The 18,194-nt window shown below is 30.0% G+C and overlaps 2 protein-coding genes across 8 annotated transcripts in view; both read left to right on the top strand.

Moving 5' to 3' along the window:
* Window positions 1-18,194, top strand: part of LOC102625791 (importin subunit alpha-1a-like) — a 170,404-nt gene that overhangs the window by 86,863 nt on the left and 65,347 nt on the right. For all 7 annotated transcript variants that reach the window (XM_052442387.1, XM_052442386.1, XM_052442384.1 and 4 more), the window contains exons 4-5: window positions 16,324-16,681; window positions 17,409-17,498. In XM_052442387.1, the coding sequence (XP_052298347.1) occupies window positions 16,324-16,681; window positions 17,409-17,498 (448 nt within the window). The remainder of the gene's footprint in view (window positions 1-16,323; window positions 16,682-17,408; window positions 17,499-18,194) is intronic.
* LOC127902663 (importin subunit alpha-2-like) overlaps window positions 1-18,194 on the top strand; it is a 63,581-nt gene that overhangs the window by 41,875 nt on the left and 3,512 nt on the right. The gene's annotated exons all lie outside the window — the stretch shown is intronic.

Genomic DNA, 18,194 nt, shown 5'->3' with positions numbered 1-18,194 from the left:
GATAGTTAAATATGATGGTGGTACCCCAGTTAGAAACGAGGTGTCTCGTGATGTGAGAGCAAAGCAGAGAGTCAGAAACGGACAGAGTGTCGTCATCTTTCGTTTAATGTAACGAGGACAATCCGGGAGAAAATTTACTTTTGGTAAAAAGAAATTCATGTTGAACTAGATGTTTGAAAATGAGGTGAATACCGTTCATTTATACTTTTTCTTTTTTTCTTTTCATTAACTTTAGACTTTGTAATTAGATGCATGGGTGTCCCTAAAGGTGGCCAATGGGCCAGACGGCATTAGGCACGGCATGGGCACGACACGTGTCTGTACAGCACGGCACGGCACGAGCACGTCTCGATAGATCACGCGGCACGGCACGACACGCACGTGGGTCGTGTCGGGCTTAGATTTTAGGCACGCGGGCCTTAAAAGCACGGCACGATTAAAGATAGGCCAAAGCACGGCACGCGAAAAAGCAGCACGTTTTATTTTTTTATGAAAGTAAACTTAAAATTTTATGATTATATAAATAACTTGAAATTGAATCTTTTAATATCTTTTATTGGCTCAAGTTTTTTAAATTTATTTAATTCTTAGTTTCAAAAAAATTATAATTGATTTATATTTATAATTTATTAAATAAATAATTGATATCATGATTTTAATAAATAAAATTATAAATATAATGATTTTATAAATATGTATTAATATTATTATAAACTATGATATATGACTCTACGTAATTCCAAGTTAACAATTAAGTTAACCCTTACAAAAATTATTATTATTGTTATTGTTAAGTGCTAAAAAAGAATTCTAATACCATAAAGTCAAACTTAGCAACTAATATTACATTCTCTTATTATTATTAATTTATTATTATTGAATATGGACTTGAGTTTTGAATTTTTTATTCTATTAAATTAAAATAAACGCATATGAATCCAAAAAAAATACGTAAGCTTGAAAAAAATAAGACAATAACTTGGCATACGTTCTTAAAAAAAGAAAAAAAAACGCTTAGTGGGCTATTTTTTCTAGGCACGGCACGGCACGACCCATGGCACGGCACGACCCATGGCACGGCACGTGTGAGCACGGCACGAGTGGGCACGAGCACGAGCACGTGTGGGCACGGCACGGCACGGTACGGCACGAAATAAATAGTGAGCACGGCACGGCACGAGCATGAGCACGCATGGGCTTCTTTTAATGGGCCTGGGCCGGCACGGCACAGCCCGTTGGCCATCTCTAGGTGTCCCACGTTTTGACATTTTGGCCTCGGATACTTTGCCGAGTGAGTCTAGATATTTTAATGTAAGCAATTGCTACCTACTATTTCAAAATAATTAGGAAAAACAAAGAAAGAATAAAAAAAGGCAATTGCTGTGAAATTAACAATCAGTTGAACCTTCACGCTCAATATTCTGTCATTTTAGTTAACTGAGACGACAAAGATTCGAGGGTGTGATCCACAGCATATTGAAATATCTTCTAAAATTTTTTAAAATTAATTATTTTTCTCCTTATATTTTAAAATAAGAGATTTTTTATTTTTCTCTATTAAAATTATTAGATATTACTTACTACCTTACAATTTTCATTATATCTAAAAATCCTCCTAGTAACAAAAATTTAAAGAAAAAAAATGAGTAAATGAGTCATTTACTCAAAATTCATCTTAAGAATATAAAATGTACATTTATTATATGAAAAACATTTAAAAATAACAAAAAATATCAGAAAAATATTTTTATTTTCAATCTTTTATTTACTCCAAAACTTATTGTGTTATTTTAATTATTATTGACATGATTTAATTAATTTATAATAAATAAGAATAAAAAATATACTTACAAATAAAGATAATACTATAAAATTATACTATTAAAAAAATTATTAGTTATTATAAAAAATAATAAGAAGTTAGTGGTATATTTATTAATTTTGAGTAGATACGAGACTGACATTCTCTATTTATTTCTTTAAAAATTTATTATAAGTTTCTTGATGTTACAATATTAAACGATCTAATACATTTTTTTTTAGGACAAATCAATTCTGTTGTGTGAATAGAAAAAGGAAAATTTAAAAATTAATGAATTATAACAGTAATTTTGAAATAAAAACTTTGATAGTTAACAAAATATTTATTAACATAAATCATTGATCTTTAAATTCAATAATAGAGAACACGGATGAGTTGGCTACCATCCTTAAAAATAAAAGAATAATAACTCCAATTTTAAAAAATGATAAGGCAAACAACAGTAAAGGCTCTGCTTTTCACTTCAAAATATCTACACTATGTACCTCTACAAAAGAAATGGCAAAAGATATGAATGACCCACGCCACATATTTTTGTCTCGTTTAATTTTTTTTCTTTATATTTTCTTTTGTATTTACTTTTGAAAAAAGCGAATTCAGATTGAGCCACGTGTTTGAAACTTAGGTGAATACAGTTCATTTACACTTTTTTTTTTCTTTTCCTTCTCCGTTAACTTTTAAGAATACTAAGTAGTGAATACAGTTCATAAGAAATTAAGTTCTTATTTTTTTATTTTAAAAATATATAGACTTCATAAAATTTTTTTTCATTTTAATAAATGAACATCATCAATCATTTTTATTTTAAATTTTAATTTTTTAATATAAAGAGTAATTTATTAATTTTAATAAGAAAATACTTTTATACTTTTGGTGGGTTATATACTCCAATTTTTTTTAAAAAAATGTGGGAGTAATGTTGTCAATTGTCATGATTAATAAGATAAAAATTCTAAACTGACTTTCACGTGAACGAGCAAAAGGCAAAAGTGTTCACGTGGGGGAGAGAAAAGAGAAACGCGTAAAAAATGTGAAAAGAGAAAGTCTTCACGTGGAGGGGGCCCGAGAGAAACTGTATGCGCGTAAAAAATGTGAAAAGAGAAAGTCTTCACGTGCAAAGGGGAACGCAGATTCAATCAGGATCACGAGTTTGAAAATTTGGTGATCAATGTTAGATAAAACAAACGGTGAGGTAACAAATTAAACAGTAGCTAAGCAACGAAAAATAGCTACTGAAATTTGAAATGAAATAATAGAAAGTAAAACATAAGAGAGATGAAAACCGAAACAGAATAAATAAAATGGAACCGAGGCCTACACAGAGTAGAATCTTTAAAACTAATTTATCACCGACATTTGCGTACGTGCAGGTGCACACGAGTTCAATCAAATTCGTCTTGAATTTGTACCACTTGCGCACGTATGTGTGGAGAAAATTTCTATCCTTATAATTCTTATTTATGCATGATTAAATGTTTATATATAAATATTAATTTTTAGACTTTTTTTTCTCATGTGAAATAAACCTCATTTCTTTTTAAATTTTTAACTTTAAAAATAAATTTTAATAGATAATTTTTCATTTATCTAAACACTATTTTGAAAAAATAAAATTATACTATTAAAATATCAACAGAGTAAAATTCGAACCTTACAATATTTTCCAGTTAAATAAGACTTACTCAACATGTACGCTCAAAATAATGCTATTTTTTTAACAATCAATAAGCCGGACTATTCAAACTACTTGGGCTTAGCCCAAGTGGCCAGAGTCACTCCCTCACAAATGTGAGGGAAGTGGTTCGAGCCTCCGCAGATGCATTGCAGGGGTTTAATTTAAATTTTCTTCCTTGGAGCCCCAGAGCTTGAGTGAAGGCAGTCTTTCTCCCAAGATGGGAGTTGACGTCCCTCGAATATTTGAGAGGGTTAAAATCTGAGCGGTGCCATATCAAAATTGATGTAAACATGTCTCAGTATATATATATATGATTGTAAAATGTTATCATGAGCAATAGTTCCATTAAAAAAAAATAAGCCGGACTGTTCACACTCAATAATAATTTGTGTTGTTAGTTGATTGAGACGAAAAAGGCTTAAGAGTGTGAGACCCAGCTCTTGACGGGAGTAATTTTCGAAGATCTCTTAATAATTCACTTTGAAAATACATCCTTACCCTTTCCTTAATTTTCTCAACTACAAACTTCTGAGCATTATAGCATATATGGCTTACGTCTACTGTAATTTTTCCGATAACATAATAATTTGTCTTATACAAAAAAGTTTTTCTATATGAGAGAAGGCTACGGATTGGTTTAGTCTGTGAGACATTATAAAATATATAACTTAAAGGTCTACTGTACTAGTTAAAAAGTTGAAGTATGAGTCTTCACTATAAAGGAGAAATATGAAAACATAATATAATATATGGTTTCGTAATTTTGTAGCAATAAAGTATAGAATATAATATTTGTTACAACTAAGTTATTATTTTCTAATAATTTAAAGATTATTTTAATTTAAAACTTTGACTTAAAATTTTCACACAAATTTATCATCATCGATCTTCAAATTCAATAAAAGAGCATGCGGATGAGTTGGCAACTTGAAAAATAAAAAGAATAATAACTCTAATTTAAAAGATGATAAGATAAGAAATAGTAAAAACTCTGTTTTATTTTTCTTTTTTAACTTGAAAATATACCATTTATACTTTGTTTACCATCACAAGTAATTGCATACATTAACAAATAATCACATATCTTTGAATAAAAATGAATCGTTACAAGTTATTAAAATTACCTTAGTTGATTATTGTCGTTTGTTATAATAATTGTGATTATTATTATTCAAAATAATTATTTAATAATAATAATATAATAGGATGATAATATTAATAATAATAAGAAGAAGAAGAAGAAGAAGAAGAATAAGAACAACAACAATAATATTAATGATTATTACTGCTATTGTTAAAATTATAGTTATTATTTTTATTATATTAATTTTATTATCATGTATTATCATCATCAACAACAACAACTATTACAAAAATAAGAATAATAACCATAATAATAACATAATCATATTTTAATTAAGGACAAAAGTAAGTTTATGGAATTTTTGTGAGGTAAATTTGGGAATTTAAGGAATGAAATTAGGTTCTTATTTTTTAATTTAAAAAATATGAACTTCATATATTTTATTTATATTTTAATAAATAAACATCAGATCATTTTCATTTTGAATTTTAATTTTTTAATATAAAGAGTAATTTATTAATTTTAATAAGAAAAGACTCTTTATAGTTTTGGTGGGTTATATAATACAATTTTTTAAAAAAATAGGGAGAAGATGCTGTTAACTTTTGCTCACTGAGAGTAATGTTGTCACGATTAATATAGCTATCTTGGAAAGCGAGTTAAAGGGTGACAAGGGTCTTGTCACAGGGAATGAGATCCGGGTTCAGGAGAGGATCTCATTCCCTCGTTACAAGTCTGAAAATGCCGACACCACTTGCTGTTAAGGAACAAAATTTTGTTCCATTATTTGCACTTTTTTTGTTTCACAGGGAATGAGATCCGGGTTCAGGAAAGGATCTCATTCCCTTTTACAAGTCTGAAAATGCCGACACCACTTGCTGCTAAGGAACATAATTTTGTTTCATTATTTGCACTTTTTTTGTTTCACAGGGAATGAGACCCGGGTTCAGGAGAGGATCTCATTCCCTTTTTACAAGTCTGAAAACGCCGACACCACTTGCTGTTAAGGAACAGATTTTTGTTTCATTATTTGCACTTTTTTTTCTTTTTCAAAGGGGAATCACATTTAATGAGGATCACAAGTTTGGAAATTTAGTGATCAATATGTCTGTTCACACTCAATAAGAATATGTCTTTATAGTGGAGAATAATGCTAAGTTACATATATATATATATATATATATATATATATATATATATATATAAAATTTATAATTTTTTTATATGAACTATTTATGTGAGAAGGTTATAAATTGTATGTGAGATAGTTATAAGTTGTATGGATTCACACTACTTATATGCTTAAGGATCCTATAATTGAATGATTGGGACGACAAAGGCTCAAAAAGTGTGTCATCCAACTCTTAACGGAAGTAAATCTTCAAAGATCTCTCAATAAATTCACTTTTCACTTCACTCTTTTGAAATTTCTGAAATTTCAAGAAACCCTTAGTTTTCTTTACTTCAATCTTCTGAACTCAACATCACTACTAATTCGAATTTGCTTTGTTGTGATCTCCACTATTTAAAAGAGATCAAACAAACTATACATATATGATTAAAAAATATTTAGTTAAGTCTAAAGATATAATATTTTAAAAAATAGTGTTTGTAGACAGAAAATTTATTGTCATACCTATTGATCGAGCCTATATTAGTTAGTAATGATGCTCCTTTGATGACAAATAATGCAAACTCACTCTGAGATCAGATTGGTTTAATCCGTGAGGGAAGAGGGACATTATAACATATATAGCTTAAGGGTCTACTGTGCTGGTTAAAAAGTTTAACCCAATACTTTAGCATTTACTAGAGAAGAAGTATGGGTTTTCACTATAAAGGAGAAATATGGAAACATAATATAATATAAGGTTTCGTAATTTTGTAGCAATAAAGTACAAGATATAATATTTGTTATATTAAGTTATTATTTCTCAATAACTTAAAGATTATTTTAATTTAAAACTTTGATTTAAAATTTTCACACAAATTTATAATCATTGATCGTCAAATTCAATAAAAGAGAATGAGGATGAGTTGCAACTTGAAAAATAAAATAATAATAAGTCTAATTTAAAAGATGATAAGGCAGGAAATGGTAAAACTTTTGTTTTTTTTTCTTTTTTAACTTGAAAATATACCATATCTACCTCGTTTACCATCACAAGTAATCCTATATATTAATAAATAATTACAATTTATTTTTTGAATTAGTGATATGTATGTATGTTCAAAGGTCATCAGTAATAACCCACCCCAATTTTAAAAAATCATTACTACAAGTACACATTATTTTTTTAAAATTCAAATTAAGAAGAAATTTAAAAATTTAACCAATTAAATCCATATTCATTAATTATTTTTTTATGAGACTATGTTTTTTTATTATATTTGATCAATAAGGTTGTTTTAACATAAATTAATATAATTATTCTAACCTTATAAGGTAAAAGTAACAAAAATATCTAAAAGTTTACTTTAACTTAATAATTTTTTTTATTTTAATGATGTATAAGTAATGCTTTTTTAGTATGATTATTAATATTTCACTAAACTAACAAGATGTAATTAGGACATTTGGAGTATTGAAAATTATTAAATTTTATATAAAGCATATTAGATTATAAAACATAAAACTAAATGCCTAAACAATTAGTTACAATAATATATATTTCTTAGGGTAATTTTGTTATTTTATATTATAAGGGTAAATTAGTTAAATTAAACTTATCTTAAAGCAACCTTAAATTATTAAAGATTGTTGAAAGACAAAGAAAGAAAGAAAATTATAAGAATGATTTAATTAATTAATTATTCAAACTTATTATTAATTTGTAATTCTATAAAATAATGTGAACTTATTGTAATTATTTTATGAAGGTGGGTGGATTTATAAAAATAGTGGGAGTTATAAGGGAGCTAAAGGTTGCTAATGGGAGATAGTGGGGAAACTAAGAGATATATATTATGAAAATATATATTTATTTTAATAAATTCATAACACTCTCACTTGGATGTTCATTACAAATAATACTCTCTCTTGAATGTTCATTACAAATAATATGCCTCATTAAAATTTTTACATAATTGTTATTATGTAATAACAATCAAATTAATTATGAAAAAACGAAAAGTCAAGTTTAAAAGAAAAATTCTATATTTATTAGATAATAGAAAATATAAAAAAAATGGTGATGATACATCACTTTCTCAAGTACCAACTTTATATAAATATATAGATTAAGAAAAAAAAGAAAGAAAAAAAAGGTAATTGGTGTGAAATTAACAATCAGTTGAGTCCTTTGTGACTCAATATTTTGTCATTTTAGTTGACTGAGACGATGAAGACTCAACTCAAGGATGTAGTCCACCGCATATTGAAATATCTTTTTAAATGTCTTGAAATTAATTATTTTTCTTTATTAAAATTATTATATTATTACTTACTACCTTACAATTTTCATTATATCTAAAAATCCTCCTACTAACAAAAATTTAAAGAAAAAGTGAGTAAATGAGACATTTACTCAAAATTCATCTTAAGAATATAAAATATACATTTATTATAAGAAAAAATTTAAAAATAACAAAAAATAAAAGAAAAATATTTTTATTTTCAATCTTTTATTCACTCCAAAACATATTGTGTTATTTTAATTTTTATTGATATGATTTAATTAATTTATAATAAATATGAATAAAAAATATACTTACAAATAAGAATAATATTATAAAATTATACTGGTAAGAAAGTTATTAGTTATTATAAAAATAATAATAAGTTAGTGGTATATTTATTAATTTTGAGTAGATGCTGGCATTCTCTATTTATCTCTTTAAAAATTTATTATAAGTTTCTTGATGTTACAATATTAAACAATCTAATACATTTTTTTGGAGGGCAAATCAATCTGTTGTGTGAATAGAAAAAGGAAAAATTGAAAATTTAATGAATTATAGGAGTAATTTTGAAATAAAAACTTTGATAGTTAACAAAATATTTATTAACATAAATCCTTGATCTTTAAATTCAATAATAGAGAACACGGATGAGTTGGCTACCATCCGTTGGCCACTTAAAAATAAAAGAATAATAACTCTAATCTTAAAAGATGATAAGGGAAGCAACAGCAAAGGTTCTGCTTTTCACTTCAAAATATCGACCCTATGCTTTGTACCTCTATAAAAAAAAAAGGAAAAAGATATGAATGACCCACGCCACTAATTTTTGTCTCGTTTAATTTTTTTTCTTTATATTTTCTTTTGTATTTACTTTTAAAAAAAGCGAATTCAGATTGAACCACATGTTTGAAACTTAAATGAATACAGTTCATTTACACTTTTTCTTTTTCTTTTCCTTCTCCATTAACTTTTAAGAATTTTTCTACATTACTAATTTTTTAATATAAAAATAAATAATAAAATAATAAAAGTTAATGGGTCAATCAAAGAATTTTAGCTAATTATAAATTCTATTAAATTTAAGTTATGGACACCCACCCTAACTTTAGATTTTGTAAATAAAAGCACATGTGGGTGTCCTATCTTTCGGCGCTTTGGTCTCAGGTACTTTGCAGAATGAGTCTGGATATTTTTTCAAAACAATTCAAAAAAAGAAAAAGAAAAGGCAATTGCTGCAAAATTAGCGATCAGTTGAGCCCTTCACGGTCGATGCCTAAAAATCTTCTTAATAACAAAAATTTAAAGGAAAAAAAATGAGTTAATGAATTGTTTACTTGATAATTTATTTTGAGAATATAAAATAAATATTTATTATAATAAAAATATTTAAAATATATAAGAAAAATATTTTATTATTAATTTTTTATTCAAATCGAAACATATGTTTTCTCATTTTTATTTAATTTTCATTGGTATAATTTAATTAATTTATAATAAATATGAATAAAAAAGTATTTTAAAATAAGGATAATACTATAAGAATTATGATTATGATGTGAGAATAATAATTAGTTATTATTAAAGTAGTAACAATGCATTTTCTAATCGATAATTGAAATTGGCTGGAATCAGAATTAACTGGAATCAGAATAAACTAAAATTAAAATGAAAAATAAGAATAAAAATAAATTATTTACTTTAACTGTACCAATCAAAATCGAAATAACATTTATTGTTATTAATATGTTTACTTTATCTTGCAATAAAAAATGAATTGTTACAAGTTATGAAAATGATCTTAGTTCATTATTGTCGTTGTTTGTTATAATAATTATGATTGTTATTATTCAAAATAATTATTTAATAATAATAATATAATAGGATAGTAATAATAATAATAATAACAGCAACAATGATAATATTAATGATTATTATTGTAGCTGTTAAAATTATAATTATTATTTTCATTATTATTATTAATTTTATTATCAAGTATTATCATCAACAACAACTACTACTACAAAAATAAGAATAATGACCATAATAATAACATAATAATATTTTAATTAAGGATAAAAGTGAACTTATAAAATTTTTGTGAGGTAAAATTGGGAGTTTAAGGAATAAGAACTTAATTTCCAACACTCTCCATAAAAAATTAAGTTTTTATTCTTTAATTCTAAAAATATATAAACTTTATAAATTTTATTTTTATTTTAATAAATAAATATTATCAATCATTCTCATTTTAAATTTTAATTTCTCAATATAAAGAATAATTTATTAATTTTAATAAGAAAAGACTCTTTATACTTTTGGTGGGTTATATAATATAATTTTTTTTAAAAAATGTGGGAGAAGATGCTGTTAATTTTTGCTCGGTGGGAGTAATGTTGTCAATTGTCATGATTAATTATAGCATGTGATCATTTTTTATAAGGATCAGCCTGCAGTACCACAGTGGCACCATGCCACTTCCTTTTGTCTTTTGTGGCAAATTATCATATAACCCCTTTCACTCTTTTTTATTTAAACTTTACTTTGTAAATATTAAACTAATTTCAACTGCATCCATGTGAACATTACCGAAATACCCATGCCGACCAACGGTGACCGGATTTCAACTGACGGCGACGGGAAACTCGAGTTAGACACTTTTGGCCGAGCTGAGTCCAACGGTGGTGGTGGTGACCTCTCACGTGTGGTGATGGCGCCGGATCGAGCTCCCAAAGCCGTGAATCCTTTAATGATCGATCAACGGCAAATCGGCTCCCCCCGGTGGCTGTGATTGGTCGGAAAATACAGAGGGAATCGTGGGGAGCAAAACTCAAGTGATAGCATCACCGGAAACCGGAGAAATCGCGGCGAATTGAAGCGGCGGTTCCGCGGCTTTTCACGGCTTCAATCGGGAGTTTTCCGAACGCTTTTCGGCGACAAGATTGGCATGGAGATGACCGGCATCGCACGATCTTTCGATCGGTACCAACCTTGGCCGGTGAAGTGGCCGGAAATGGAAATAGCATCCGGGTCGGGTTGTGGGTTCGGCATGGGTATTTCGGTTCACAGAGGGGGTATTGTGATATAAGTGCAATATATAATAAGAATTTGTAAATAATAAATAGTATAAGGTGCTAATTAAAATGTTTATGTGGATGTAATAGATATTAACTTAATATTTATGAATTAAAGTTTAAATAAAAATGAATAAAAGGGGGTTATATGAAAATTTACAATATTGGAGCCATAAAAGACAAAGGATGTGGCACGGTACCACTGTGGTACCGTAGCCTGATCCTTTTTATAATTATTTTTTGAGAATTGTTGGCAATTTTGTTCCTCACTCGCTCGCTACTACAGTGATGAACTACTGCTAAGAAATGCCGTTTCTCTCCTGCTTGTTATAAAAAACATTAGCTTTGTGAAATAAGATAAAAATTCTAAACTGACTTTCACGTGAACGAGCAAAAGGCCAAAGTCTTCACGTGGGGGGAGAGAAAAGAGAAACGCGTAAAAAATGTGAAAAGAGACAGTCTTCACGTGGAGTGGGGCCGAGAGAAACTGTATGCCGTTTCTCTCGGCATTCTCGCTGAGTAGAAGCATTTTCCATCTTGGAAAGCAAGTTGAAGGGTCTTACATGTCTGAAAATGCCGACAATTTTATTTCATTATTTGCACTTTTTTTTTTTTAAACTTTTGCAAAGGGGAGCGCAGATTCAATGAGGATCACAAGTTAGAAAATTTGGTGATCAATAAGTCGGAGTGTTCACACTCAATCATAATTTGTCTTGTTAGTTGACTGAGACTAGATCTGGTAAAACGGGTCATCGGATCATGTTCGTGTCGTGTCAAATTTAGATCGACCTAAACCTGACCCATTTAATAATCGTGTCAAAATATTGATATTCAAACCCGACACGGAAAAATAATCGGATTACCCAAGTTACATCAAATATTTACACAATATCATACATACATATGTATATACATACATACATACATACATAATTTATCGATATTATAAAATATACATATCTACTAATATATTATACATTTACACTATTGAGGTTTTAATTATATATATATATATATATAATATTATATATCAATATTATAAAATATACATGTCTATCAATTTTTACACATTTACATTATTGAAGCTCTAAATGTATTTAAAATTTTATAAATAAAATATTGTGTTTATATTCACCCTTTTAAAGAATAAAAAAAAAAGAAAAACGTCTCTAATATTTGAGTTTTAATGATAAGAATATGTAAATTATTTTTAAATAGAAAATATAATCGGGTCATTGATCGGATAAATGGGTCAAGAATTTTAACCCTAACCCGACACGGAAAAAAATCGTGTTGACCCGGACCCGACCCATTTAATAATCGTGTTAAATTTGACGACCCATACCCATTTATTTATGTCGTGTTCGTGTCGAATAATCGGGTCGTATCAAATTTTACCAGTTCTAACTGAGACGAAAAAGGCTCAAGAATATGGGACCCAACTCTTGACGGAAGTAATCTTCAAAGATCTCTTAATAATTCACTTTGAAAATACATCCTTACCCTTTATTTAATTTTCTTAACTTCAATCTTCTGAACATTATAACATATATAGCTTACGTCTACTGTAATTTTTCCAATAACATAATAATTTGTCTTATACAAAAAAGTTTTTCTATATGAGAGAAGGCTACGGATTGGTTTAGTCTGTGAGCGAAGGGGGACATTATAACATATATAACTTAAGGGTTTATTACACTGGTTAAAAACTTAAGGTAATACTTTAGCATTTACTGGACAAAAAGTATGAGTTTTTACTATAAAAGAGAAATATAGAAACATAGCTGTAACATACGCACCCAATGCATGCACCACACCTGTCCTGCACACGGAGAAAAAAGCATGCAATTGTTTTTGTTTGGTAGCTAGCTAACCAATCAGGAGCTGGCTAAGTGGAATCTGTATGTTACAGAATCTGTAACTTAGCCAGCTCCTAGAAACATAATATAATATAAGGTTTTGTAATCTTGTAGCAATAAAATATAGGATATAATATTTGTTATAGCAAGTTATTATTTTCCAATAACTTAATGATTATTTTAATTTAAAATTTTGGCTTAAAATTTTTACATAAATTTATAATTCTTCAAATTTAATAAAAGAGAATGCGGATGAGTTGGCAACTTGAAAAAAATAAAATAATAATAACTCTAATTTAAAATATGATAAGGCAGGCAATGGTAAAAGTTCTGTTTTTTTTTTTTTTCAACTTTAAAAATTTACCATCACAGGTAATCGTATACATTAACAAATAATCATAATTTAGTTTTTGAATTAGTGATATGTATGGTATATTGAAAGGTTATCAGTAATTCAAAAAATAAATAAATATTTATATCAAATATTTGTTGAAATTAATTACATTTTTTTTATGATGAAATAGTCTAAATATCTACCTAAAAATATTTATTTTTGAGGAGGATATATAAATCTCCTTAAGAAACTGCAGCTCGGCACTCCCTTTGCTCTTGAATTTTATTCTCCAAGTATATATATCCACCGTTGGATTTCTATATGCTAATCCAACGGACACCGGTTACCGGCCTTAAAGCTATAAGGCATAACCTAAAGATGAATATATCCAAAAGACATGACCCACAAATAAAAAGTAAAAGAAGCCACAAACAATAATTCAGCGAAAGTTCAATTATTCCTTCGCTATTGACATCGATTTTCAATATCAGTCTTTCCTTGCATTCATTCATTTTCAATCAACAACCGCTTTCCTTACTTCCGTCTGTCGATCACAAACACACTTTGCTTCTGTTTATTGCGTTCATTGTTGTCTTGTTATTCAGCTTCTGCCATCAACTCTTTCGAATTTTCCGTCTTCTGATCTCAACAATAATACTTGGCCTCTGTTTGCTGTAATCTTAAGTCTTGTTATTTGGTTTTGCTCTGTTCTCTATCTAGTTGTGTCCAGCTGTGCCGCTGTCTCTGTTTTATTCTCCATCCACCCTTTGTATTTTTTTCTTTTCTATTTTGTTCCATCTTGTTGTGGTCACTTGTGTTCAATCACTCAGTGTGCTTCCTAAATAGTCAATTGTTTTTCAAAAATTCAGAATAAGAGAGATAGAGAGACAAAGGACAAAGGATTGAAGATGGCTGAATTCATTCTTACTATTGTTGTAGAAGTTGTGAAGTGCTTGGCTCCTCCCGCATATCGCCAAATTAGCTATTTGCGTGAGAGTAAGTACACGACCAACTTACAGAATCTCAAGACTGAAGTTGTGAAACTAAAGTGTGAGAGGGCTAGTATAGCGCACCAGGTTGATGAGGATAAAAGAAAAGGGAAAGAGATTGAAGAGAACGTTACGAATTGGCTCGCAGCGGCAGATAATGTCATTGAAGAGGCAGATAAATTTACAGAAGATGAAGCCGCTGCAAATAAGATTTGTTTCAAGGGGTTGTGTCCTAATTTGAAGACCCGCCGTCGACTTAGCAAGGAAGCAGAGAGGCAGAAGGAGGCTATTGTCAAAGTCCGAGGAGATCGAAGATTTGATAGAATTTCCTACCGTACTGCTCCAAAGGATATTCGGCTTATCCCTAACAAAGACTACGAGGCCTTTGTATCAAGAACGCCCATTCTGAATGAAATAATGGATGCATTAAAAAATCCCAATGTCAACATGCTTGGGATTTATGGAATGGGCGGAATCGGAAAGACGAAGCTGGCGGAAGAAGTTGCTAGGAAAGTCAAGAGTGAACTCTTTTATCAGGTGGTTCTTGTTGAGGTATCCCGTAATCAAAACATACGAAAGATTCAAGGAGATGAGGTATCCCATAATAAAAACATACGAGAGATTCAAGGAGAAATCGCAGATAAATTAGGCCTGAAGTTTCATGAGGAAAGTGAATCAGGAAGGGCAAACAGCTTATTTAAACGTATAGAAGCAGAGAAGAAGATCCTGATAATTTTAGACAACATTTGGGAAAATCTTGATTTGCGGGTTGTCGGAATTCCTCATGGAGATGGTCATAAAGGTTGTAAAGTATTGCTGACGGCCAGAAGTCTAGATGTATTGTCTAGGAAGATGGATTCTCGACCAAATTTCTCAATTGGTGTTTTAAAAGATGAAGAAGCTTGGAATCTATTCAAGAAGATGGCAGGTGATTATATTGAAGGTAGTGAATTCCAATCGGTAGCAAGGGGTGTGGCAGAGGGATGTGCAGGTCTACCACTTTCCATTGTGACGGTTGCAAGGGCATTAAGGAACAAGAGCATACAGGAATGGAAGGATGCATTGGAAAAACTAGGAAGGCCTTCTTCATCGAATTTTAAGCATGTACAGCCAGATGCATATGAAGCCATAAAGTTGAGCTACGACAAATTGGTAGGGGAGGAGCTGAAGCACATCTTTTTGCTAATAGGATATACAGACATAGCATCTATTGATGACTTGTTAATGTGTGGTATGGGATTGGGTTTATTTCAAGGTGTGAATAAGATTGAAGTAGCACGAAATCGAGTACATACATTGGTGCGCACACTCAAAGCTTCTTGTATGTTGCTTGACCATATAAGCCAGAAGAAAGAGTTGTTTTCTATGCATGATGTAGTTCGCGATGTCGCCATATCAATTGCATCTACTGAACGAAATGTGTTTACTGCTACAAATGAGCAGGTTGATGGTTGCAGGGAATGGTCAGACGGAAGTGCAATAAAGCATTGCACTTCAATCGTCTTACATGATATCAAGACTAATTTGCTTCCTAAAGTACTGGAATGTCCTCAGCTCGAACTTCTTTTTCTAAGTAGTGATGATCCTTGGGAATCTTCACCAGTAACAATTCCAGACAACTTTTTCAAGAGCATGATCGAGGTCAGAGTTGTAAACTTGACTGACATGATACTGCCTTCATCACTTGGTCTCCTGTCAAACCTTCGCACACTGAGTTTGTGTTACTGCAGCTTGCCTGATCTAAGTGTTGTAGGAGACTTGAAGAAACTAGAAATCCTTTGCCTAAGAGGTTCTACAATTAAGAAGTTGCCGGTAGAAGTAGGTGAATTGACTTGGCTAAAGTTGCTTGATTTGAGAGATTGTGAGGAACTAGAAGTTATTCCACCAAATGTTTTATCAAAATTATCCCATTTAGAAGAACTATATATAGGTCAAAGCTTTGCTGATTGGGAGGTGGAGGTGGAAGAAGGGGTTAAGAATGCAAGCCTTGAGGAGTTGAAGCATTTGCCCCACTTGACCTCTTTGGAATTACACGTCTATGACGTCAGCACTCTGCCCAGAGGCCTGCTCTTGGAGAAGCTGGAAAGGTACAGCATACGCATTGGAGATGATGAGGATGAGGATGAGGATGAGGATGAGGATGAGGATGAGGATGAGGATGAGGATGAGGATGAGGATGAGGATTGGGATTGGGATTGGGATTGGGATCGTGAATTCAGACTCGAGCTATATGACAAGATTCGCTTGAAGGATTCGCTGATCGTGCAACTGCAGAGAATTGAAGACCTTGAATTACGTGGATTGCAAGAGCAAGATGTCGATTATTTTCGTAATGAATTAGTCAAAGTGGGCTCTTCCGATCTCAAGCGTTTCCGTATGAGGGGTTCACGCCTCGCCCTCAGTCCGGCAGAGTCAGAGGAGGCCCTCAGTTCGCCAGAGTCAGAGGTATGATCATTCCTAATTTAAATAATTGGTATGAGAGGGTTCTTTTCACCTGGGATTCTAATATCGTTTTGTCAATTTATACATTAGACTAAAGCTAGAAATTTCTAGTGCATCTATCACAGTAATTAATTTTGAAAAGTCTTCAAATATTATATTATTCTCATTTTCAAAGCAACCAATTTTGGAAAAAAAATCTTTAATGTTTGCAATTTAATTAATATTTTAATCTTTTAGCTTCAGAATCTTACCATTTTAATTTAAAGAAAAAACCATAATTGCCCTTATATTGCACGAGCTTCATGCTTTGTAATATCCTTCTTCTCTTTTCTCTCAACAAAAAAAAAAAAAAAAATGAAGTTAACTGTCTTATATATTTTCAGTCCTACAGCCACCCAAGTTTGAATCATGGGAGAGTAAGGGACTAAAAAAATGAATTTGGGCTTTGTACGCTCTTTTACCTTTTAAAAAAAAATATTAAGAGAACATTCATTATTTATCAAAATTAAATCCGTAATTGCAAGTTTATTTTTCATATTTAATTTTTATTTTTAAATTAACTCAATTAAATTTTTATTTAAAAAATCTTAATCATGGAATCCGAAATATCAAATTTGGATTTAGTGCTAAGTTTATTATACTAATTTTTAAACATCTTGTATCTATGCATTAAGATTGTGTTCACAATTAAGTTTACACTCTTAAATCAAGACACCTGCAATGTCAACAGAGACAAGAGGAATCAGCTAATGATTTGCAGTCACATGAAATCATTTTGGAGGACAATGTCCAAATTTCTAATACGCTTTTCCCTGAGAAGGTCAGTTATTAATAAGTCAATCGTCTTATTAATTCTCTATAATTTTTGTTTTTTTTCTTTGTTATATTCCTGTTTGGTAACAAATATGGCAAAGAGTGATTAATAATTATATTTCACAATTATTCTAAATTTTTCATCCGAAGTATAGTAGGTTGTAACAAATACATTCGTAGAGAAAGAAAAGGTACTCTGACACAATAAGTGAATTAATAATAATTATTATTATAAACATCATGATATGGAATACTAAATATGTTGTAATCACTGAATGTATATATATATATATAGACTAATAAGTTGATTGAAATTATGGTTAGTCATTTTCTTTAATATACTTCATTAGAATACATATAAATTATATTAGCTGCCGTCTAAATCTATACTAAATATGTTGTTCACTTTATAATATAAATTTTTTAAAAGATCTCAGTGAGGGATGCTCTAAGATATGTGTCCACTCCTGCATGAGCGGAAATCACGTTGATTCTCTAGCATCTGAGGAAATCATGATGATCTGCCAAACGTGATATCTGCTGATTGATTGTTGATGAGACTATTCTCGCCTAATTTCTTAGAATTATATGTCAACCCGCGGCAATTAATGATAATTACTATTTGCAAGGGGGAGTTATGCGATTTCCTTTGAAAATATTCCAAATTTTTATAGAATCGAGGTGCCAGTAGTTAAATCCCCGA

This window comes from Citrus sinensis, chromosome 5 (genome assembly GCF_022201045.2).
Source record: "Citrus sinensis cultivar Valencia sweet orange chromosome 5, DVS_A1.0, whole genome shotgun sequence".
NCBI classification, from domain to species: domain Eukaryota; kingdom Viridiplantae; phylum Streptophyta; class Magnoliopsida; order Sapindales; family Rutaceae; genus Citrus; species Citrus sinensis.
This window is presented reverse-complemented; position numbering and strand designations above follow the sequence as displayed.